At 46.9% G+C, this 26,084-nt stretch overlaps 1 protein-coding gene across 3 annotated transcripts in view; it reads right to left on the reverse strand.

The window, feature by feature from the left end:
• The window catches only part of PACRGL (parkin coregulated like), a 239,588-nt gene that overhangs the window by 104,997 nt on the left and 108,507 nt on the right, over positions 1 to 26,084 (reverse strand). For all 3 annotated transcript variants that reach the window (XM_086964036.1, XM_086964035.1, XM_086964037.1), the window contains exons 3-4: positions 20,090 to 20,157; positions 12,897 to 12,987 (exon numbers count right to left, since the gene is read on the reverse strand). In XM_086964036.1, coding sequence (XP_086820162.1) covers positions 12,897 to 12,987; positions 20,090 to 20,157 — 159 coding nt within the window. The remainder of the gene's footprint in view (positions 1 to 12,896; positions 12,988 to 20,089; positions 20,158 to 26,084) is intronic.

Here is a 26,084-nt window from a genome sequence, read left to right on the forward strand (position 1 = left end):
TCCTTTCGAGAAGGTGCAGAGTCCCCCCCCGCAATCGGCAATGGCCGCTTACCTGAAGTAGACCCCACGCTTGTCGCCGAACTTGGGCCTGCTGTACTTCCAACCGCTGGGACCTGCGGGGGAACAGGAGATGGAGTCTTCGCAGCCTCCCTAGATTCCCGCAGTTGCCTCATCACTGCCCGGGCGTCGTCAGCCGTGGCGCCCTCGCTATCGTTTCCCAACCACGCTGCCAATTGCGCCGCTAACTCGGGGGGCATATCCCCCCTGTTCGCAGGGGTGACCACCACAGGGATTGGGTTCCCCTCCTTTGGCACCGGGGTTGGCTCCTCTCGTGGCGCTTCGGGAACCGGGGTCTCCCCCCCAAGTGCTCCCCTTCTGGGCCTCTTGCTCTTTCCACCGGGAATTGTTCCCTGTAAAGGCCGTTTCGGTCCTCCCTCCCCGTATTTAGCCTCAACCTTTCTCTTCAGATCGGCTATCTCCTTCATGAGCATGCGGAGCATCTCCTCGGTACCGACCCGCTTTCCGACCTTCTTGGGCATTCTTAGACGGGATATCTGTAAGACAAAAAGAGGGATTACAACGCTCAAAATTGCTCTTCGTTCCGTCTCGAGCTCACGTGCAGCGGGGAGGTGCAGCTTCAGAGCACAGGAACAAGAGGATGCTTTGTTGGCTTCCGCTCCTTTTATCCGTCTTCGGGGTGGGCGTGAACCTGCCCCCGCCTGCCTCCAAGGGCGTGGCCGGCCGTGTTGGTGTCTAGGCCAGCCCACTCTAGGGCGGGAAAAAGGCGCGCCCCGGCTACGCCGCTTCGGGCATACCAGCCGAGACTCGCCTCCCGCCCAAGATGGCTTCCCGGGGGGATCGTGGTACTCGACCATACGTTCGGGGGGGACCGATTGGTCGCCCCTTTCCAGTATTAGTTGTTCCATAATTAATAAAAAGCCGGTCAGACTTCATAAGTGGAAGGGTTTTTGCCAGGTAATACTTCAGAACCCTTCGGAGATCTAGAGAGTGTAAAGACCTCTCCGGAAGAGTGGTAGGTTGAGGCAAAAAGGTAGGCAGGGTGATAGACTGATTGATATGAAAGTCTGAGACTACCTTGGGCAGAAAACCTGGGTGTGTCCTCAGTACCACCCTGTTGGCGTGAAACACTATGTAAGGTTCCTTACAACACAGGGCCTGGATTTCGCTAACCCTACGGGCAGAGGTAATCGCCACTAAAAAGGCAGCTTTCCAGGTCAAGTGCTGCAAAGAAGTCTTGTGTATAGGCTCGAAAGGAGCACCCATCTGTCTAGTAAGTACGATGTTACGCTCCCAGGGAGGGGAGGGGTACCTCACTTGTGGAAACACTTTCTCAAGCCCCTCTAAGAAATCTTGGACCACAGGCATAAGGAAGAATGAGGTCTGAGAAGGTGACTTCCTATAGGCTGTGATTGCCGCTAAGTGAAACCTGATGGAGGGGTACTTGAGGCCTGACTTTGCTAAATGCAATAGATAATGTAGAATCACCTGCTCCTGACCGTGGATAGGGTCAAGAGAGTTGTGATGACACCATATGAAAAACCTCTTCCACTTGAAAGCATATGACTTCCTAGTGGAGGGTCTCTTGGCCTCCAAGAATGTTCATGCAGTCTGCTGGGAGGTCTAGGTGGCCATACTGGATGACCTCAGGAGCCATGCCGTCAAGCGAAGGGAAGGGAGGTTGGGGTGAAACACCTTCCCCTGGTCCTTGGTCAACAAGTCTGGATGGTAAAGAAGTCGCCGGTGGGGGACTTCCGACAGTTGGAGGAGATCGGGGTACCACCACTGGCGTGGCCACTCCGGCGCTATCAGGATCATCCTGGTGTTGGTCCTGTAGAAATTCTGAATCACCGCTGGTATCAGAGGCAGGGGAGGAAAGGCGTACAGCAATGTCTACGACCAGCTGATCAAAAGTACGTTCCCCGTGAGCCCTGTTGGGGAAACCTGGACGTTAAGACGGGGCATTTTGCGTTTGCCGCGTCTGCAAACAGGTCTATGTCCAGTACGCCCCATTGTTGAAACACCTCCTGTGCAACTTCTTCGTTGAGCACCCAATCGTGCACTTCTACGAAGTCTCTGTTTAGGCAGTCCGCTTGGACATTTTGGATCCCTGGTAGATGAACTGCCAGGATGGATAGACCTCTTGCAAGTAGCCAGATGGCTTGAGTTTCCAGGGATAGTGTTCAGATAGAACATGGTTGTCGTGTTGCCCGTCTGAACTTGGATGTAGTTGGTGTGCAGAGAAGGTTATAGGGATTTGAGCGCCAGATGAACGTCTCGAAGCTCTGGGAAGTTGATGTGGTAACCACGCTCTACTTTGGACCAGAGACCTTGGACCTGAAGCTGGTCCATGTGAGCACCCCAGCCTTGTAGAGAGGCATCCGTGACCACTGACTGAGATGGAGGAGGTCGATGGAATGGAACTCCCCGGAGAAGATGGGAATGTTTCATCCACCATCTGATGGAGTCTCTGGCACCTTGTTGAAGAGAAACACGGTCCTCCCAGTGCCCTGACCTCTGAGACCATTGATCCTCGAGAGCCTAGTGTAGAGGCTCATGTGAAGGCGTGCATTGGGCACGATGTAGATGCACGAGGCCATTGATCCCAGGAGAGAGGACACTTGTCTGGTTGTGGGACTGCGAGTGTCCAGCAGGAGATGACACTTCAGGAGCAACCTCTCCTCCGAAGGACACACGCTTGCCTGCACGGAGTCCAGGGAAGCGCCCAGGTAATGAAACAGTTGGGAAGGATGAAGTACTGACTTATTGAAGTTGACCTGCAACCCCAATGAGTTCATCAGGTTGAGACCGAATGAAAGATGGTTCTGAAGAAGAGCTGCAGTGGAGCTTTTTAGAAGCCAATCGTCTAGACAGGATAGACGAAGATCTTCCGCCTGCGGAAAAAAGCAGCCACCACCGCCATGCACTTGGAGAATGTCCGTGGCGCGGATTTGAGGTCAAACAGAAGCACTCGATACTGGTAGTGATGGCGTCCAATCTGAAACCTGAGAAACTTTCGGTGCCGTACTGAGACAGGTATGTGAAAGTAAGCGTCCTGCAGGTCGATGGCACACATTCCAGTCTCCCTGATGAAGATGCGGGAAGATCTGGTGCAGGGATAGCATGCAAAAAATGTCTTTTCTGATGAACCTGTGCAGTAGTTGTAGGTCTAGAATGGGCCTGTATTCTTTGACTACTCCTCTTTTTTGGACGAGAAAGTAGCGGGAGTACACACCTTGATTTCTTTGCATGGAAGGAACCTCCTCTATGGCCTTCTTCTTGAGGAGGACAGACACTTCGTCCTGCAGCAGTTGGCTGTGGAATCGGGGAAGGTGCTTTATCTGAGGAAAGACTTGCGTAGGGGGGACTTGAACCTCAGCAAGTAACCATGCTGCACAATACTCAGCACCCATCTGTCCTTTGTTATGGATCTCCACTCTTCCAGATGATGAGAAACACTCCCTCCCAATGGAGCGGCGAACAGTTGAGGAGGAAGCAACAGCTCAGGGCTTGGACGGCTGCTTGGAGGCAGACTGTTTGTTGTTGTTCCCTCTGCCTCTGCCAGGGCGTCTCTGCTGAAAATGGGTTTTCTGCTGAGTTTGGGATGACCATTGAGGGGTTTGAACCCTCTGCTGGTAAGATCGCTTGTCCCCCTGACGAAAGCGCTTTTTAAATTCTTTACGCTTCTCCAAACCCACAGCTTTAACAGTGTCCATTTCCGATTTCATTTTGGTCATCTCGTCGTCAGCGTGCGAACCAAACAGAGAAGTACCATTAAAGGGGAGGTTCAAGATCTTCTGAGCATCCGGCTTAAGGCCTGTAAGGCGGTGCCAAGCCGAACGCCGTGAGCAGATGCCATGGGAGTAGGCATGGGCAGCGAGGTCGGAAGCACCCGCTGCAGCACTGATGACCTGGTTGGCTACGAGCCCTCCCTCCTGTAGGATCTCGGCGAAATCCTGACGGTCTTCCTTAGGAAGCTTCTCCGTGAAGCGAGTGAGGGAGTCCCAGAGCGAACTATCGTAACTTCCAAGAAGAGCAGAGGCACTGGCCACCTTCATGTATGAAGCTGAGGTGTTGCATACCTTTCTCCCAAACGAATCCATGAGTTTGCTGTCCTTTTCCGGGGGTACCGAGGATGAGGTGGAAGCAGAATGGGATTTCATGGCAGCCGCCAGAATAACTGAGTCAGCTGGTGGGTCCAATCTGAGGATTAAGGGGTCCTCTGCTGGAGCCTTGTACTTCTTGGCGAGTCTAAATGGAACAGGACCTACCATCGCAAGCGTGAGGAAGGAAGCCATCGCCGGTTCAATGAAGCCAGGCACCAGAGGTATGGGCGCTGTCCGGTGATGTAGGGTATCAAAGATTATTGAAGTGGGTACCACAGGGGTATGCAGAGAGATGTTAAGTTTCGTTGCCCCCCTGCCTAGCATATGTGTAAAAGTTGCGATGTCATCAATAGGTGAGACTCGTGAAGGAGGTGTAGAGGAGAAGGTCGGAGAATAGTCCCGGACCGTAGATCTCGTAGAAGAGGACCAAGTCGACGATCTTGTGCGTCCTCTCTTATGGGGCCTGTCGCGATGACGGCTGTGCCGACCCCTGGACCCAGACTGATGTCTAGACGGAGATCTTGGCCTAGGGGAGATCTTGGCTTGGCAGGTGTTCTTGAACGTGCTGGAGAGCGTGATCTGGCCTGGATGAGGGTCGTGGCCTCCAAGGAGGAGACTTAGATGGTCTGACCGGAGTGCTTGTCCTTTGGCCAGACTTTGAGAATGCGCGGGAGTAATCCGAGCCCAGACTACTGCGACCACCCGATACAGCCCTCTGAGGACGGTGAGAGGACACACTGCGTGATCTGTCCGCAGATCTGGGGGAAGCTTCTGGAGAAATCTACACGATATTCAACCCAGGAGATGAAGATCTGCCTCCTGATGACCCAGGTGACTCCACAATGACAGCGGCCTGTTCCCTCGGCGGCGAGAGCTTCGACGTCGATGTTGTTTGTGTGACCAATGGCGTCGAGCAAGGCCTTGATGCTCTCGACGTCGATCGTCCACGCCGTGGTGAACTCGACGTCGATCTTCGATGTCGAGTCGGCGACCTAGAAGTCGATCTTCCTCGACGTCGGGTCGACGGCGAATCTCAATGGCTTAGTGTCGACGACTACCTTCGACATTGTGTCGACAACCTTCTTTGACGTCCTGTCGACGGCGAACCTTCCTGATGTCGTGTCGACGGCGACCCTTCCTGACGTCGCCTTGGTCGACCTCCTCGACGTCGAATGGTTGGATCTTGCCGACCCTCTCGACGGCGGCACGCCAGCTGGCGGCGTTCTGAAAGACATCCTAACTCTCGACGCTGACCCCCTCGAGGGTGGCGGAGTGTCTCGACGTCGACCGAAACCTCGACGGAGACGGAGACTTGGACATGCCAGCAGCAACAGACTTCGAGCCCGAAGCGTGGCGTCATGACGCCGACTTACTTGGATGCGGCAGAGACTCGACGTCGCGATGGTGATCCAGAAGAGCGTCTGGGCCTCTTCGACGGCGACTTCGACATTGACTGTGATCTTCGTCCTCCCTTCCTCTTCCTGGGGGCAGGAGAGGCGGAACGTCGCTGTTTTTGGCCATGCTTGCTTGAAGACGACGTCATGGGGCCTCCATGGCCACTCACCTGATGACTTTTGTCTTTCTCCAACATTGCATGGAGTCTGATACGTTCTCTATTACGAAGGGATCGTCTAGAGAACTTCTGACAGTGGTGGCACTGGTCAGGATCGTGTGCAGATGAAAGGCACACAATGCACACTGAGTGTGGGTCAGCCAGTGCCATTTTCTTGTCACAAGAAGGACACTTCCAGAGAAAAGCAGGCATTCTGACAACATTTTTTAGTGGAATACCACAAAAAACCAAAGTAGAAGCCTTAATAAACCAGAAGATGTCGAATTTTCTGAAAAAATTCACTCAAACTAACAATTTTCAGTCAAGAACTGAAGAGCTCAAGCTCCAGGATCCTTACAGAAGGAGCCGGAAAAACGAACTGACTCAACTGCCACCTGTGGTGCATCATGGGAGTAAGGGGTTGCCTTCAGATTTTAAAGGCACGGTACCCCTACTCTAATGCCTTAAAGGTAAGGTGTCAGTTTTTCTTTGTTTCTTTATACTCTACTGCAGCCTACTGGCAAATGCCTGCGATTACAGGTTTTCCTATGGCAATAAAGCATTGTTGTATGCAAATGTTTACTGCTCTATTTCTTCCTTAGGGGTTGGGAGAGTACAACTGTGTGTATGCTAATTTATGTAATTTTGCGGCAGGTTTGTCAGTTGGGAAATGTTCTAGGCTGCAATTATAGGTTTTCACATATGTATGCATATATATTTATATGTATTTTCTATGTGCTCCGGGACCCCGCACATGGGCGGGGATTATTCATAGATTATGACTATTGATGAGTATCCCCTGAATTAGAAATAAAGTTTTTAACATGCAGCTAAATGCTGATCACAACACATTGCATTAAAAACAAAAATAGAATAAAGGAAAATATATCAGTTTTGTTTAATTCACTACACCAGGCTACCAACATGCTGAGCGAATTACAAAATGCTAGCTAAAATATTCAAATTCAGGAATATATATCTTTGAAGGAGTTTTTGTTTCAATGAAATAAAAAATATAATACACAAGAAAAATAACTTACTTGTAGCCCTAGTTCTACCTCCTACGAATCTTCATTGAAGTCATAATTTTCAGAATAATTCCCTACTGCATACGTGGACCCGGGCACTTTTCATAGCTATATTACCAATTAACTTATAAACACAAGGTGTCTGTTTCCTTATGATCAGCAGCACCCTGTAGGAGCCCATCAAAGGAGACATTGTGTATATAACATACTCTCTAGTCTAGAGGGATACGAGCTCGGTTTATTTTATGTTCGTGAATAGCAAATACCAGGAAACCCTAAATCTCCCTCTACGAGACGTAAATGAGATACTGCAGCATGAATTCATATACTGTTTTAACTGCTGACATTTACAAAACAGTAACTTGGAAATCATAAGCTGATGCAAAATAGGCCAGGAAACCCAATGAAATCTTGCCAACTGTGACAAACAAGAAGGGTTTTCTATGACACACAATGATTCTTTTTCTGCTGCTGTCTTATGTGGGATTAATTAGCTTGCAACTCTATTACAATGTTTATGAGTATTAATTTAGACACTAAGACGCTGAAAAAAAAGATTACATTGTGGTAGTCCTTGTTCTGCAACGTAGGAAATCTTCACTTTAGTGATAAATGACCCATCAGCCTGCCCGGCCTGGGTAAGATTCGGCATTTAAATCAATAGCGATAAAAAACAAATGGCTCAGTGAGGTAACTGTTTTTACAGTGCATCAAGGGTAGGGCAAACTCTTGGAACTTTAAATAGACTGGATGTTTTTCCTCAGCTTGCAATATCAGCCTTTTAAGTTCCACTTTTTCCTGTACATTATACACTTTAGCTGCTTTTTTAGCACCTCAGATGCTGCAATGCAGGTTTGAAATAAATCCTTTGCTGTCGCGCCAAAAGCTGGCCACCAAGCAGGAAGCTTCCAAAAGACTACAAACAATGAGCTTGTTGTTGGTGAGTGCATGATTACGATGCCTCATCACTGAAGCTGTCGTTTTATTTCCTTTTACTTTGCCGCATGATTAATATGTTGTGCTGTCATTTTGTTGCTGCTACTTTTTTAAAAATTACCTGACTGCCTCATTTCTATTAACTTCGACACATGACTAATATGTTTCACTGTTACCTTGTTGCTGCTAATTTTTAAAAACTCGCCCATATCTTAATCTCCGCTCTCATTTGCTCATTTGCATACTTTCAGACGGCCCGACCTGTTAGAGGTCCACCGCTCTCGCACTTTCTTAGCTCGCCAAGTGCCCCGGTCCACCACAGGCTTTCCCGTTTGCTGTGGAGGGTGCCGGCAGACATTTACAGCCCCTGCCCTCATTGGCTTGTCGAGGGTCACGTGCTGCGTTCCACATGGGCGATGCCTTATTTAGGCTCCATGCTCCCTTCCGCGCCCAGCGGACGCGCTCAGCGGGCGCGCGCTGAAGTCGTGCCTAAGTCCAGCCCGTCTGCGCCCGTCCGCGCTGAGTGCGCGCCAGGGGCCAGGGATGCTGGTCAACCTCAAGTTTGCCCCCTATTCTACCCATGAACTATTGGCACTGAAGCCCCCCAGATTGCCCTGTCACCACTCCTCTCACCCTGAGGCGTTTCTAGGTGAGTTTAGTTGTAGTTGTATGATTAGCCATTGCTGTCCCATAACGTCGAACCCTTCACAGATGCAGCCCACTGCTGGGAAGCCTAAATCTACTTCTTTGGTGATTGAGGAGGGTTTCCTTATTAATGTAAGATCTTTAAATAAAAACAACATCGCCTTTAAAGACTTTGTTTCCGCTAGGATACCCTCCTGGGTCTTCATCACGGAAACCTGGGCGTCAGAATCCTCAAGTCCCGAACTCGCTGATGCTATCCTGGAGGGCTATGCTCTATCTCGGATGGACAGAATTGGTCGAAGAGGAGGAGGTTTGGGGATTTTATATAGGAACTCCTTAACTTGTCGTACCGAACATCTTTCCACCCCTACAGACTCCTTTCAGGCGATGTATTTCTCTCTTAACTCCTCCCCTACAGTTTCCTTCTATGGCCTCCTGTTCTACAGGGCCCCTGGCCCTAGGTCTGTCTTTAGCCATGATCTTCAAAAGATCTTAGAATCCTTTGTGGACAGACCCAATATTACCTTGCTAGGTGATTTTAACTATCACCTTGAAAATATGAACTCCGGCGATACTTCCTTTATGGTGGAATCCTTAGCCTCGTGTGGCCTGATGCAACTTGTGGATAGCCCCACCCATCAACAGGCCACACGTTGGACGGAGTTTTTTCCAATGATTCTAGATTAGGAATATGCCCTCCCATCCCTCTTGCGTGGTCAGACCATCTGGCCGTTCCGCTAGAGTTAAAATCCTTTTCTTCTCTCCCCTCCACCTCCGAAATTAGGAAATGGGAACTAAGAAGGAACTATTGCCCCTTTTCTGTCCAGATTGAGGTCCCTCATCTCGGGGGATACTAACGCTGCTGCCCTCGAACTTTCCAACACCGGTGGAGTGGTGTGGCTCACTGGTTAGAGGTGGCAGACCCGGAAGCAGAGAACGGCCCAGGACCAGGGTTCAATCCCAGACGCTGCAGGGTCGTGAACCAGGGTCAACGGACTCGATAATTCTCGCCTCGGTGCCTACTCGAACCAGGGATCACACTCGGCAACTCTGGGCATTAAGCTTGCTTCATCTCTACAACGGCCCCCCACAGACGCCGGGGATGCCTGGTTCCACCTTGGAGATACCCAGAAGGGACCATCTCACAGGGAAAGCCAGGACGGGTTCCCCAGCGGTCTTCAGCGTCAGGACGCTCCCGGGCAACAGTGCGCTTTACAAGTCCCACACATTTATATTTACATTTACATCTCGAGGGCAGTGGATATTCTGGCTCCTGCTAAACATCACTACTCGGCCAGAAAGAGACCTTCCGCACCCTGGTTCTCTGACTCGCTCAGGCTGTTAACCCCTTCTGTGCTGCACGAAATTTTTTCCCGGTGCTGAACGTTCCATTGGGCCTATGGAACCATGACGGAACGGTTCCGTCATAAGCACAGGCCACCTTATGCTTATGACGGAACCGTTCCGTCATGAGCATGGAAGGGGTTAAGGCAGTGTCGCTGAAAACAGGAGAGACGCTGGCCGGCCCACCTTGACCCCAAGGTGAGAAAAGTGCACAAATGCCTCCTTATAGAATACAAATTGGCTATAATTGAGGAAAAAAAGGCTCATTTTGTTAGCCTGACGTCCTCGCTAAACTCCCCCCGAGACTTGTTCAAGATCATTGACACCCTCTCTAACCCTCAGACACCGGACCCCATAGTGGGATCTCAGAAGTTGTGTGATAAGATCTCCACTTTCTTCCATACTAAAATAGCAGATATTTATAAGTCTCTTGAATCCCTTAACCTTGAATCAGGTGTCTCCTACCCTCCTACCTCTTTCCTGCCTGAGTGTCGGGCGAGTGAACCCCGCCCCAGCCTCTTTAACTTTCCCCCCTTACCCCTGAATCGCTTACCCTGCTCCTTGATAAAACGAAATCTGGTTCCCCTCTGGATCCCTGCCCTCTTAAGATCCTCAAGGAATGCAGGGAGGTGGTCATCCCTCCCCTTTAAGAGGTGTTGAATCTAGTGATTATGGAAGGAAATGTTTCCCTCTCGTGGAAAATGGCAGTTGTTAAACCCCTCCTGAAAAAGGCCACTCTGGATCCTGGGGTGATGAAGAACTCCCGCCCAATTTCTCTGTTACCCGCCCCAGCTAAAATTCTTGAGTCCCACCTTAACCATCATTTAAGCGCCTTCCTGGATGACACTAGTTTGTTGGACTCTTCTCAACATGGTTTTCGGAGAGCCCATAGCACGGAGTCCGCCCTCGCCGTGGTCATTAACAACATCCGATCGAAGGTCGACATGGGCCAGACTACCCTTGTGGTCCTGCTCAACCTCACGGCGGCATTCGACACCCTGTCTCCCTCCATCTTGATTGCCCGCCTTCAGGAGATTGGAGTTGGCGGCTCAGCCTTGAACCTCCTAACCTCTTTCCTTAACCAAAGAGAACAGAGGGTAAAGCTGGGCGAACTCCTCTCTCCCTCTAAACCTGTGCAGTGTGGGGTTCCTCAGGGATCTTCTCTGAGCCCCACACTTTTTAACATCTATGTGGCCCCACTATCCAGGTTAGTACGATCCTTTGGCCTAGAGGTGTTGTCATATGCTGACGACACCCAAATCATGGTTTCGCTCTCTCAATCGGTCAGCCTCTCCGCTTCTAACTTCAGGAACTGCATGGAAGCAGTCTCCTTATGGGTGATCCAGAACTTCCTGAAGTTAAACGGAGAGAAGACAGAGGTCCTGATCTTCGGGGGTAACCGGGATATCTGGTCGAGTGACTGGTGGCCGCCGTCCCATGGGGCGTGTCCTCTTCCTTTTCAATTTGCCAGGAATCTGGGTGTACTGATCGATTTCACGCTCTCCTTTGACCGTCAGGTCAGTAGGACTGTTTCCACCTGATGTGGGATCATCAGGGTTTTGAGAAAGATTGCACACTTCCTCTCTCCCGAAGCGCCGAAGCAGGTCACTGTGGCTCTCGTCTCCTCGAGATTAGACTACTGTAATGCACTTTATTCAGTTATCAATAAGAGCATTCTTCAGCACTTACAGATAGTGCAAAATACGGCAGCCAGGCTGGTTCTTAACCTCCCGAGACTTTCTTCAGCCTCTGTAGCTAGGAAGAGCCTGCACTGGTTACCCATTCAGTCCAGGATCTCGTTTAAGATCCTTTGTCTTGCCCATGGGGCCTTATATGGCTCAGGTTCGGAGGGCATTAGGGCCCTTCTACACCCTTACTCTCCCTGTAGAGCCCTCCGCTCTTCCAATAAAAACCTTCTGTCAGTTCCTCGGTTTTTAAAGTAAGGTGGGGAGGGAGAGCCTTCTTCTCCCTGGCTTCTAGGCTGTGGAACTCTCTCCCCCCTGAACTGGCAGGACAATCCTCCATCACACTCTTCCGAAAAGCTCTGAAAACGCACCTTTTTGTAGAGGCTTATCTGTAGTCTGGCACTAGAACATTCACAAGCTGTACGATCTTTAGGCGCCTTGATGCCCTTGGGCTAAGTTGCACGGTATAAGACTCAATCCATTCATTCATGAGTTTCTGCTTACCCTTCTTTTGTTTCCCCATTCCGATACAGGGAAGAAGGCTACCTCTTTTGTAAAATCTCCTGCAGTCTCACTACTCTCAAAATGACTGCCATTTTTTGGCTGTGAGCAGATAGCAACTTTCCTTATTGAAACCGGTTTCTACAACACTCTGTTGCTTTTCAGCTAGGTCCACGCTTTTTAGGCATTTATTCACATAAGCCTGTCCACTGATTATGGAGAGGCTGTGACAGTTGAACTTTAAAAATGTGGCTTAAACTTCAGACGCTGACTTATACAAATGCGCTTAATTTGCCCAGTTGGTGACTTCACTGGCTGCACCATATGGCAGTCGGTCACTTAAACTATAAATGGCGCCCTTAGACAATACCATAGTCTGTTCTAACACCTGGAATGTAAGCCAGAAGTATAACTGACAATTCTGACATTACGTCATGACTTGTTAGTTCTAACAGCCTGTTCTGGATTAGCTGCTTTATTTTAAAAAGTGATCCTTACCTGGTCAGTCAATGGAAAGGGGAGTGACTTTTATACAGTAACACATTCTCCTGAAGTAAGAGATCAAGCCTAAGGTTTTGGTTAAATCAAGAAATGTTTGGCTAAAGCAATTAAGGATTGTATTTTCAAGAATCTGCTGTGTGTCAGGTTTTCTCTTTAGATCTATCCATCGAATGCCAATAACCAGAGATATTGTACTGTGAAGCAGACTAGAAAGTCAGCAATACACACAAAGCTATTTTTATTACCCAGTGGATAGTAGACTATCACCAGGATGAAACAATCTCAGGGAGAACCGCTACCAACAGACATTACTTAAAAGGAGCAGAGAAGGTAAACTGTTAAAGTTTTTACACCACTTTGTTTAACAATAAATGTCGGTAACCGACTTGATCATAAGAAAAGCAAATGTAGGCCTCATTTAAAGCAGCAGCCGAACCTATGACAGTGGAGAGCCAATGCAATAATCAGAAACGTCTACGTAACAAAAAGCACTCGTTTTTTTAACACAAAAACGTTAGCAATAAACACATTTTGTTTGCCACAAATTAAGTGTTACAGTTAATAGAAAACAGTGATTTACCTCAGCTAAAGTTATAAGAAGAGGATCAAATGGAATCGTTTCTGGAAGCCGTTCCCATTGCAATTTGTGTTTTACAGAGCCATGAACCAACCTAACAAATGGAAAAAATTAAAATTAAAACTTACATTTACAACAAAAAGGAACATATTTGACAAGTAGTCCAGAAATGTGCTTTCCTGAGACCATACTAACCGTCAAGATATACTATATGAAAGCAAAATTCAGGAACAACTGCAAGGACAGTAATGCACATAATAATGTAATCTCCCAGAGGAAAACAAATCACAATTTTTTTTTCAAGGTTTAGGAAGCAAACAAAGTTCTGTGCATCCACATGGCAGCACCATCCCCCAGCAAAGGCAAAAAATTGGTGGTGGAGAAACCTCAAATTAAAGTTCTTGGTCAGGCCAGCATCAGATAAACTGCTTTCACCAGGAACATCTGGCAATGCACCTTGGTCGGATTGGCTCCACCGGTTTGTCCCAGTCCTCCAGAGGTCTTTGGAGCCAAAACATTTCCAAGTCCCAGGTTTTTAGGAGTGGTATGAGAAGCCCAGCCAGACACACCCAAGTGTTAGAACATCTCAGGAACTGCACTTGGGTGTCAGGACTCGCTCCAGTAGAGGCCACCATGAGAGCCAGGTCAGTTCCAGCTGGAAGTGATGAGCTGAGAATCTTCAGGAAAGGCCTCTTGCCCCTGTAGCTTGAACAGGAGGTCAGCCTTATGACCCTTAGATTCAAACATGTTTGAACTGTGACCGACATCAAGCCAGACATGAGGCGTCACTATCATGTGACTGAATGTATAAATTATTATGGAAGTGAAATCACAGGATTAACTACTGAATCTATCTTGGGAAAAAAAGCAGAATATCATGCCCTAAAGAAATTTCGTATTGCTAAAAGGAACGAAAAGCATTGGACCCCTTTATTTTTTTGAAGAAGAATAAAAATAAATATTAATCTTCATTTTGGAGTTCTTCATTTAATTACACTATGGAGTGTGCTCTCTGCCAACTGGACTAGTTTTGAAAGCCATCCAGGAGATAAGCTCTTAGTAAGTCTTGTTCTCGGATAGTGACAAGGTGAGCCCAGAGAGTACAGCTCTATCAACTTCAATTGGGGATGCACAATCATATTTTCAATCAGGAAGGGTGTTGGACTTTGCCCTTTCTGCAGGGTCATCCCCAGACATTTTACCCTCCGCCACCTATTTTTTTTATTCATTCGTTTTTGTTGGCCTTAGGACTCAATGTACTTTACTAGTACTAACCAGTGCTAAAGTGTTGGTGCTTTTTCCTTAAAACATGGTAGAACTGGCTTAAACTCAATTGGCATACTTAATTTACGTGCAAGGCCTAGTAATGTGTACTGCATGCACCCCGGGTCCGATAATTAAATGCTACTAGCAGGCCTGCAGCACTGGTTGTGCCTTCCACTTAAGTAGCCCTGAAAACATGGCTCAGGACTGGTAAACATGTCTTGGTTGCCACTGTAGAACCTGTGTGGTCAGTTTCAAACTGTCATGTTGACCTGGCAAAATAAACCTTTTGCAAGGCCCAAACCTTCCTTTAATACATATAAGCCATGCCTAGGTTATGCCCTGGACAGCCCAGAGGGTAGGATACAATGTATTTAAAACACTGGACATGTACTTTTAAGTTTAACATGTACAGATAATGAAAAACTCTTAAACTCGTTTATCACTACTGGAGGGGCTACCTCTCCCATGGGATAACATTGGACTTACCTTATTACATTTAATAGGCTGTAATTTCTATATGGGAACAGGTAAGCTTCATGTTTACTGTGTTTGAAATTGTAATGAAAAATCCTAATTTATGGTGAAGTCGAATTTTAAATTACAATTTGAAAAATGACACTGAGAAAGTTTTCATATTTCTGCCTTAGCATTTAGAGTCTGCAGCATGTCTCTGGGTCAGCTGATTGGGTGTAGTTGACCGTTGCGCTTTGTGAATTCCTCCTAAACAGCCACACACAATAGGTCCTTAGGTGTGCCTGGATGGGAGGTAGGAGCTGGGCACAGCAATACTTGCACTTAAATAGGATGTGTCCTGTCTTTACACAAAGGGCTGCATACCCCCTGTAATTAGACTAGAGCTAGGGCAGGGGAGGCTAAGCAGGTGTACACTTTAAAGGCATGCCTCTAAAAGCTTCTCCCCACTTCAAAGGCACAACTGTGTATAACTATTGGACTTCAGACACCCACCTTTGAGTACAGTGTGGATGCTCTGCCAGGAAGAAGGACTCTGTGCTGCTAAATGGACTGCCACTGCCGTTCTGAACGGCTACCTTTCTACCCGGTTTCCCTCATGCCTGGGAAGAAGAACTGGACCAGCAACTTCATCTTGAACCCAGGACTACAAGAGTGACTCCAAGAGCTAGCCTGCCAGCATCCTGATCGGAGCCTCAGGATATAAGACTCCCCAACAATCAGCACCTTAAGGCACCAGGAGACAGTTATATACCTTCAAGTGGTGCTTCTCAGGTCTCGACCCTTGGTGTGGTTCAGAGAGCCGTATTTAACCTTTTGGTCTTTTTGTGACCGTGGATGGGCCTGTTCACACCAAGACCTCACTGCTCACATGTGATTCAATGCGAAGCTCCGAAAGCCCGGCCCATTGTGCTATAGCATTGACCACTCGTAGGGATCCCCGAAGCAAAGCTCCAGCATAGCCCTTGTGCGACCCCATGCCTCCTCTTTGCGCTACTCCAGCTGCCTCCTGCAACACATTTCCTGCTCCTGGTGGTTCCTCACCACGAGTGGGACTCTTGGAACGGATCTGAGACGACAAAACTTCAGCAGGCCTAACCTGGTGACGATAGTCGACCTGTGCTCCCTCGCATCGGCCTGAACTTATGACTTTGACCGGGTCCAGCGTGACTAGATATCCATAGTTGGCGCTTTGTACTTTTTGGCACTATTTTCACTAAACTCTTAAAAAATTCATAACTGTGGTTTAATTGATTGGATTTTTTGGTGTCAAATAATTTAATAAAACTAACTCTATTATTCTACATTGGTGTAGGATTTTTCTTGTGCTGTGTTTTGACTTTATTACTGTTTGTGTGCTGCATAAATTCTTTACAGATTGCCTCCAAGTTAAACCTGCCTGCTTTTTTTCATGCCAAGCTACTCCTGTGTAAGTACAGGTTAATTTAGGGATTTTTTTGTGGTACACCCTGCAAGGGATTGAGGCTGTTGCTTGACCCGGGCTCACACCCCAGTCAACCAACAACCCATACCTGGAGAATCGGCGTGGTGCTAAATTGGCACTGAAGACAGATTAGCCACAATTAGGTTTGTAGTAGTTAAGGAATATTTAATTTCTTCAATAGATAAAAAATAACTTCCTGAAGCATAGCAATGGTCATGATAAAACTTTGGTGATAATATTCTGGTAGCCCAACTGAAGTACAGATTGCTTCTATTTAGCCAATGAATTAAAAAAAAATGACAGCATAACTGAGAGAGGCTATTAGATCAAAACAAAGTACTTCTGTATTGTCTCCAGAAAAGACCTGTATTGGCAATGAAGCATCCATTTAAATGGCGACAAAGCAAATGATTTACCATAAACAATCTAAACTACCTCGGGTACATTTTATCTCTTTTAGGGACACAATTAATAAGAGCCCAATCATTCCACGTGCTCCGCTATACAACAGTAATGCAACATTAATAGTATTTCCTTCTTCAGCTCTCAAGACAATCTGCAAAAGGTACAACTGATGGAAGATCCAATGAAAGGGAGCTATTGCACACCCACTTTTTTCTTTTTCTCAGTTGATGGTTACTCAATTCCTAGAGAAGAAGTATAGGACAGAAACGAATAAATTGTCTAGATCCCCACAATTAAGGTACAGTCTAGCCTTTAGCTCACATTGCTTTTCTCCTCTGCCAAAGAACTCCAGACTGCCTTTATACACAGAGGTTCCTCTTGGGACCAGGAATCCATTCCTGGTACACAAGGGAATGGATTTTGGAAAACCCCACTCAAGATTTTTATTTTACTTAGCTTCTCCTGTATTCCATGTTTAATTAAGAGGGCTAAATGAAGATCTTCAGAAAATTAATTATCCATCCATAATGAGATAGTGTAAACTGAGTCTCTAAACCCAACTAATCTCAGCTGCCAATCAGTGAAAATGTGCCACATATGCCAATACACGCATACCACGTTGTTGAATATCAATAACAGCCTCTTCAGAAGCATGTTCAAAATCAGGAAATACAAATATATTCTTACAGTCGAACTTTGCACAACTATCCATGCAGGGTGATAGCTAAAGGAGTGACCCAGTCTGACAGCAATTTAGAGATCCCACCTTGGCTTGGTCTGTGCAAGGTAGAAGGCAAAATACAATCCCATGCATTGTAATAGACAACTATTTTACGTGTCTCCAGCTCGGCCAGTTACCGAGTTATCAGTAGACCTTATAGTAAGATCTGTTTTAGGCCAGTCTTTTCAAGACAAAGTGGTTGTAGCACTTGAACCCAGTCATGAGAAGAATCCATATCAATGGAAGTCTACTGAGCTACAGTTGTCCAAATCTGTCAATGACTGGATGATGTCGCTCTTGTTTCCTCATTGACTGCACAATCAAAGGGTAAGTCTTCCCAGTAGTCACAGTACAACTGTGCAATTAATATCCATGTGAAAGTGTCAAATGTCTCAGTAACAGGGTTCCAGTTCGGGGAAAAAGCCCTAAAGGTCCAAAAAAAACATGGAAATATTGGGACTTCTTGATCGATTATGATGAAGAATGCAAGTGTTGAAAACTAAGGCACAAACTACTAAGACATGGATAAGAAAGAGCTCATCAAAAAGTCTTCCAAGCAAGGAATCCAACTAGGAATTCTGATACAGAAAGAGGAAGCACAAACCAGACACAAAAATGGAATCTAATTGGACGATGAACAAGACAAAAACATAGGGCTACAATAGTGTTGCAACACATCCTGTTGTGTTTTATCTAGGACCCTAATTAAAATATCTCACATTTATTAATAACCCACTGCAAACCAAATGCGGCGAGGCTACTTCCTTAAACTCCTAGAAAGCACAACGAGTTCTTACAACATACCAAACCTTCAGCAACCTGGGAAGTCCACGTGCCTTTGTTTTGATTTGTCATTAGAACTCCTACATGCACTGAAAGAACGGTCAGTTCTTAGTGACATCTTTAATTGACGTCTTATGTCCAAACCTTACGTCAAACACAGCACCTTCCAGGTATAAATATACCAGCGTTTGCCTTAAGCAACACACGGTGGTGTGGAGCAGAACGGCTATCTACTTATCCGAAGCCCAGCTGATGAGAGTGCCGAAGGAAGCCGTCCCTCTCATCTGACGCACTGAGAAAGGCGCTGTCTTTTTCTCCTGCCGAGAAAATCCAGCTCCGGTGTTTCCAGTCTCCCTCGCGGGATACTGGGAGATCGAATCCTGAGAGCGAGATACAAGACCTCCTCCATTCTAGAAACCAAGGAACGGATATGATTAGATCCTTAGAGAATTCTTGGGTCCGATACTTGGCAACAAACTAAACTTAACTTAAACTGCAGCCCATCTACTCCTTCCCACGTACTAAGCTTACGTTAGGTACACCGGGGTAGGCGTATTTAGAAGCACCAGTTTAGTACGTTTAGTCAAGCTTTTATCTATGTATATAACTGTATATATTTTATACCTTTTAAGTATCATATGGTTCAGAAACCATATCAATGCTTTTACAGTATTATTTTATAATACTCATTTTACTGTACACGCTTTACTTTATAACAAGTATTCCAATCATAGCAATTCATTTCTCTTGCATGAGAAAAAAGACTGTTCAATAAAGAACACCTTTTATTGAAACGCCCGTCTCTCTATTTCTCTGCACTCTGGTGAAACTAAGTATGCACAACTGACTGAGTGAAATAGCTGTCTATTGTTTTCACACGACTCTGGAGATATACGCCTTATTCTGGGGGAGCAAAGTTGTCATGTTTATGCAGTTGTCAGAAGCTGAATCCCTTCTTGTCTAATCAGGGAAGTTCACTCCTCACTGTATATTCGAGAAAGTTTCTAGTGACCTCTGACCTAGCTGGCAAACCTAAATTAAGTCTAACATATTCAATAGAGACCTAGCCGACCTCAGTCCTACATCTAAGCTATCGTTTATGTTATTCCAATGCGCAGAGCCTTCTCTCTTCTCTCAATGATAGACCGGCAGATTTTACGTTTTTACACATTGCAAATGCAGCTTTGTAGTTTCAAATCCTGCCTTGGATGAGTTTCTTAAGCATGCTTGATCTCATATGGACAACGGACGGCACCCTGCACTAACTGTTAAATGGATAAATAGGAAATATTGTAACGTTTATGATGTCAATGAAGATCCTATAATGCAGAAACAATTTAACTGTGCGTTTCCAAGAAAATCCTTCTGTTCTTAATGTATGGTTAGGTGGTGAAGGTACATGAATCAAACATTGATTGATGAAAAAGCCCTGGATCCCCCGCCTTTTTGGGAAGCATGGGATGAATAGCATTCAATGGCAGAACCGCATCAAGTTGTTCACTACATTCTCGATGACTGGGTATCAGAAGTCCTGCTCTAATCCGATATGCCTTACGATTAGATATCAGCCTTCTGTCAGGTACACTTAGTTAGAACACTTGTTTTGACGCCATGTCAGCTATTTTCTTTTTACAGTCCGTGACCCATGTGCACAGTAAGGCAGGAATGGGCAGGAAAAAAAGAACAATGCCACCATATGAAAACTCCAAATACATTGGGGATATTTGTTTTTCAAATTAAACCCCCTTTTAGGGTTTATCAACACTCCGGGTGTGGGAAGGAAGCTTTAAACAAGGCTTGCGCTCATTGCTTGACCGCCTGAGCCACCAGCTTTATAGTGGGTATTCCACCATAATTTAAATTAGGCCCCCTACAGCTGCAGACAATGTTCTATGACTTTAGACAAGCTGAAAACAGAGTTTGTAGGCTTGCCGTTTTCACAGATGAAAGGCAGTTATTCCATGGGTGCAGCTTGAATAACAACCACATTCAGGAAAAGAATCACAGGACAGAGTAGAGACTCAGCCGAGTCAAAGCAAAAGAAACATTCTACTCCTTCGATTCTCAACTTACAATAATGCTTTTAAAAACTTAATTTGCACTCACCTACAAGGAATGCCCCCTTTAGAATATATCGCAGCAAACGCAGAAGGTGCTTTCTGGTGACCTGCAAACTACAATAGCAGACAAAAATCATTACACATATACATAGAAATCATATATCAAACAGGAAATACTGATATGCTTTGTTATCTCTTACAAAACACCAGGAGAAATAAGGAGGGAATATTATTATTCTGGTACGCATAAAGGAAGGTCTTCATTAAACAAACAAATAGGGATCTACAACTCCAAGAAAACCGGTCTTAACGAGGAAAAAGAAGGAAAACTGCCACTACATCGAGGCCGTTTCCACGCATAACTTAAGCACGAATGCGTGGTTACAACGAGTAGCCTTTACCACGCATACCTTTACTACAAAATACGTAGTAAAGGCATGTGTGATAAAGGCTAAAAATAAACGAGCATTTACAATGAAATGGTCTCGGCATTATTATAGGTAGAGCTATTGGCATTGCTCATGACTTTTATTTTTCATTTTCTTTTTTTTAAAACATAAATAAATGGTATTGTCATTTACAATGACAATAGGTGAGCATTAGAGAGTAGTAGAGAGTATTCGCAGACACAGAGCCACACACAGAAAGCCCCACACACACCGAGAGCCACACACACACACAGAGCCCCCCCCACACACACACACAGAGCCCCCCCACCCACACACAGAGAGCCCCACACACACACAAACAGAGCCCCACACACACACTCACACACAGAGAGCCAGACACACAGAGAAAGCCCCACACACACACACAAGCACACACAGAGAGAGCCCGCCACACACACACAGAGCCCCTGACACACACACACACACACACGCACACAGAGCCCCCCCCACACACACACACACAGAGAGCCCCCCACACAGCCCAACACACACAACGCCCCACACACACAAATGAAGGATTAGAAGTAAAAAAATACAAGCATTTGCAATGCAATAGGTCTCGCATTAGGAAAGTTTGAGCGAAATTAATAGCTTTGTCATTTACAATGCCAATAGTTTTACCTTTTGCAAATGTGACACCTATAGCATTTGTAATGCAATATGTGTTGTATTTACGTGACGTAGAAGTATTGATATTACAAATAACAATGGCTTTTAATTTTTTTTAATAATAAATACTTAAATAAAAGTTATTATAATTTATAATGGCAATAGCTTAAACTTTTGTAAATAACTTTTGTGAAGATTATGTTCAGTGTATTTTATTGTGGCGAAAATCCAAGAACAGAAGTGAAATATTAACATATTTTTGTAACATTTGTAATAAAGTTTGAAACATTGAGAAAACATATTTGAACCAGTTGTTGAATGGCTGCACAGATTGATGCTGTGGTGACGCTGAGTGATGTTGTGGTGAGGACGAGTGATGCTGAGTGATAGAGTGAGGGCGATAGACAAGATAGAGGGTGAGTGAGGGTGAGAGGGTGAGTGAGGGTGAGAGGGTGAGTGAGGGTAAGAGGGTGAGTGAGGGTAAGAGGGTGAGGGTGAGAGGGTGAGTGAGGGTGAGAGGGTGAGTGAGGGTGAGTGAGGGTGAGTGAGGGTGAGTGAGGGTGAGTGAGGGTGAGTGAGGGTGAGTGAGGGTGAGTGAGGGTGAGTGAGGGTGAGTGAGGGTGAGTGAGGGTGAGTGAGGGTGAGTGAGGGTGAGTGAGGGTGAGTGAGGGTGAGTGAGGGTGAGAGGGTGAGTGAGGGTGAGAGGGTGAGTGAGGGTGAGTGAGGGTGAGAGGGTGAGTGAGGGTGAGTGAGGGTGAGAGGGTGAGTGAGGGTGAGAGGGTGAGTGAGGGTGAGAGGGTGAGTGAGGGTAAGAGGGTGAGTGAGGGTAAGAGGGTGAGTGAGGGTAAGAGGGTGAGTGAGGGTAAGAGGGTGAGAGGGTGGGTGAGGGTGTGAGGAGTGTGACGGTGGGTGAGGGTGTGTGTGTGTGAGGGTGAGGGGGTGTGAGGGTGAGTGTGGTGTGAGGGTGAGTGGGAGTGTGAGGGTGAGTGGGGGTGTGAGGGTGAGTGGGGGTGTGAGGGTGAGTGGGGGTGTGATGGTGAGTGGGGCTGTGAGGGTGAGTGGGGGTGTGAGGGTGAGTGGGGGTGTGAGGGTGAGTGGGGGTGTGAGGGTGAGTGGGGGTGACGGTATGCGAGCGTGTGTGTGGGTGAGGGTGTGTGAAGGTGAGGTGAGTGAGGGGGTGTGAGAGTGAGGGGGTGTGAGAGTGAGGGGGTGTGAGAGTGAGGGTGTGTGAGAGTGAGGGGGTGTGAGGGTGAGTGAGGGTGGGTGGGTGAGGGGGTGAGGGTGGGTGGGTGAGGGTGTGAGAAAGGGAGGGTGAGGGGGTGTGTTAGGGTGAGAGGGTGTGTGAGGGTGAATGGGTGTGTGAGGGTGAATGGGTGGGTGAGGGTGAGAGGGTGTGTGAGGGTGAGGGTGTGTGGGGGTGAGGGGGTGAGGGTGAGGGGGTGTGTTAGGGTGAGAGGGTGTGTGAGGATGAGAGGGTGTGTGAGGGTAAATGGGTGAGTGAGGGTGAATGGGTGAGTGAGGGTGAGAGGGTGAGTGAGGGTGTGTGAGGGTGTGTGAGGGTGAGAGGGTGTGTGAGGGTGAGAGGGTGTGTGAGGGTGAGAGGGGGTGTGTGAGGGTGAGGAGGTGTGAGGATGAGGAGGTGTGAGGGTGATGGGGTGAGAGGGTGTGTGAGGGTGTGAGGGTGAGAGGGCGTGTGAGGGTGAGAGGGCATGTGAGGGTGAGAGGGCGTGTGAGGGTGTGTCAGGGTGAGGGTGTGTGAGGGGTGTGAGGGTGAGTGGGGGTGTGAGGGGGTTTGAGGGAGTGTGAAGGTGAGGGTGTGTGAAGGTGAGGGTGTGTGAAGGTGAGGGTGTGTGAAGGTGAGGGGTGTGAGGGTGTGTGAGGGGTTTGAGGGGTGTGAGGGGTGTGAGGGTGAGTGAGAGTGAAGGGGTGTGAGAGTGAGGGTGAGGCAGTGTGAGCGGGTGTGTGAGCGGGTCTGAGGGTGAGGGGGTGTGAGTGTGAGGGGGGGTGAGGGGGTGTGTGAGGGTGAGGGGGTTTGAGGGTGAGGGGGTGTGTGATGGTGAAAGGGTGTGTGAGGGTGAGATGGTGGGTGAGAGGGTGAGTGAGGGCGAGAACAGCCGGTTTAGTGACGCCTGCCTCTGAGGTTAGGTTTTATGATCAGAATCTCACATGGAAAATCTTTACACACCACAAGAACCATTACTAAATACTGTGATCAATGTGCAATACCGGAAAGGATTTGATTTCTTCCAGAGAAACCCTATGTTGAAAATATCCTGGCCTACAAGACGATCACTATTTTGGAAGATTCGGATTAATAGGAGACTGCACAATTGCTCTACCCAGCCTGTGAGATCTTAGATCTCACATACTCCAAGGATCTAGCAAAAAACTTGCAAAATGCGTGCGTTAGTGAAGCGCTTCTTATCCAAAGATACAACAGTCCTAATTTTCAGTCTTGGCTGTAGAACTCATCGAATTGACTTTGTGCACCCAGAAAGAATGGTACAGGGGCTAACAGTGGTTAATGCGATCCCTTCATTGTATTTGTTGCCTGATTTGCTCAGCCAAGCAAAAAAAAAAACACAACCAGACAGAGATTCAACAGCCCACGTTGCAACTTTGCCCATCGGACTTAAAATTTGAGGGTGGGAGTTGGAGGCAGAAAAACTAACCTTTAGTTGTAATATACAAGTTTTGAACTATGCATTAGGATTCGCCTAGAAGGGTATTCAATGTTATCAGGATATAGCAGTTCTTCTAAAACCAGTGGGAGAGGACCCCAGCATTGGGGCAAGAGAATTTAGTAAAATTATAACTAAGGTCACCTGTAGGTGCCAGACCAACCAAGTCATTACTTACTCACTAATCCTGAAAATGAGTAGCAGTCCAACACCATCGCACTGACAGAGGACAGTAACGCCACATTAAAGAAATGCTAAAAGCCATAAATAATGCTAACACAATTTAACATTTATTATTATTTCAATATTACATAGATTTAGCTGGGCTTAAACTGTTAAAAAAAAATAGATTCCGAATTATTTTCAGGATGAAAAAAAAAAAAAAAAACACACAGTTCCCCCAGAGTAAAAAAAATCACGGTGCTGGTCTTGAAAGGCAAAGTCAGTGTTAAACGTTAAAGAGGCGTTAAACAATCAAAATCCATCATGCAGTCACTAAAAACTTCTCAAAGCAGCTGAACCCTGACAGCCGACGGGCGGGTGTGCACCAGCTTCATATGGCGACTTCAAATGTGAAAGACACGTTAACACGTTAACACTCCAAATTATTATGCCATGAAAAGGGTTTGGCTGTCTTGCCATGCATGGGAAGATCTCCGCCTGTAAAAGAGCCATCTGCTTTATTTGAACCACATTCCGCGCAGCTCCACTAAAAAGCACAAAAATCCAAAAAACGAGTGGGGTTGCACCAGAAGAGCGAATACTTCAAAACGAGGTCGTTCTACACTTCCCTCTGTCTCCAACAAAATAAAAACGATTTCTTGGCTCAGTAAACTTACCTTTTGGCCACAGCGCAGCTGATGTCGGGATGTGCAGCCTGAAGTTCGGGTGCGTTAAGACTGTCGTGGGGCGGGACTTCCGTTTTCTATTGGAAGCCCGCGCCACGGAGTGACTGGCCCAGAGAAGCAAAACGGACGCGGGGCTCCCCTGCCAGAGGGAGAGCCCCGCAATGGCAGAAGTCAGAAGTGGCGGTGGCCGCCGATGCGGTGAGTGGGGCGGGGGCACTGTGCGTGTGTGTATGTGTGCGTGTGCGTCAGTGTGTGTGTTCAAGGAAGGGGGGGTGGCTGTGTGTGTGCGCACAGCGTTAGTTCATGCTAGCTAAGTGAAAGCGGGCTGTGTGTGTATGTAAAACGCGTCTGCACAAGCGCAACTCTTTAGAAGCGGGTCCAAAGACCACAATCTGCGCGTGCCGCGGTCTATCTCCCTTGGGAGGCATTTCAACAGCAATAGACCTAAAAAGGGAGTTTGGGGGGGTCCCCCCCCCTAAAAAAAAACGCACCTGTTGCTATTTATATGTGGAGGCAATCAGTGTTGTTAGAGGGAATGGAAATACACTTCCGTTTCCTCTTAACGACGTGTGATGTCAACAAGAAGAACATTTAGAAGAGCAGACGAGGAGAGGTAAGGGGAATATTAGATTTAAGGACAGGGGAAGGGTATTCATAAGAAGGGTTTAGGGGTGGGGGAATAACCTTTACCAAGAGTATGCCCTTACCATGCATAAATTTACAACGAAAATCGTTGAAAAAGTATGCGTGGTAAAGGAATATTCGTGGTAAAGGTTATGGGTAGGAAAGGCATTCCGTTGTAACGCATGCGTGGAAAAGGCATTCGTAACAACAGAATGCGTTGTAACATCATACAACCGAAAAAGACCATCATAATTAAGAATAATATTTCATTTGGATCAAAGAATTATTGGAATAAGGACATTTGTATATATAAAATACATACAGTTACATCTGAAATCACAACTCAAGTTCAGTTTGGTGTGTGATAAGAAAAAAATAATCAAATGGTAAGTACATTTGTAAACTCTTTCACTCCGTCTAGATATTTCAAATGAAAATAGTTCAACAGATTTAGTCTGTAGTACATATTTTGTTTATTTTTTTCGGATTTGTAATGCGCATGACTGCCTCAGCGACGAGGCGTCCCAGTGCAACCAGAGACAGGAGACAGGAGCAACATAGAGATTAACAGCAAGAGTAGGGAAAAGCCAGGTCTTTAAGGCTTTTCGAAACGTCAGATTGCTCGGAGTGGCTCTAATGGGAGCCGGGAGCAAGTTCCAAAGTTTTGCGGCCAAATAGCAGAAAGAGCGTCTCCCGGCACCGCTCTCCAGACTCGAGGGACACGGACCAGCGCAAGATCAAGAGATCTCAACGCACGCCCAGGCAGATGGGGCTCCAGCAAATGAAGTAGCCCTGCTGGGGCCTGGTATGTCAAGATCTTATGTGAAATA

The sequence above is a fragment of the Lissotriton vulgaris genome, chromosome 3_2 (assembly GCF_964263255.1).
Source record: "Lissotriton vulgaris chromosome 3_2, aLisVul1.2, whole genome shotgun sequence".
Classification (NCBI taxonomy): domain Eukaryota; kingdom Metazoa; phylum Chordata; class Amphibia; order Caudata; family Salamandridae; genus Lissotriton; species Lissotriton vulgaris.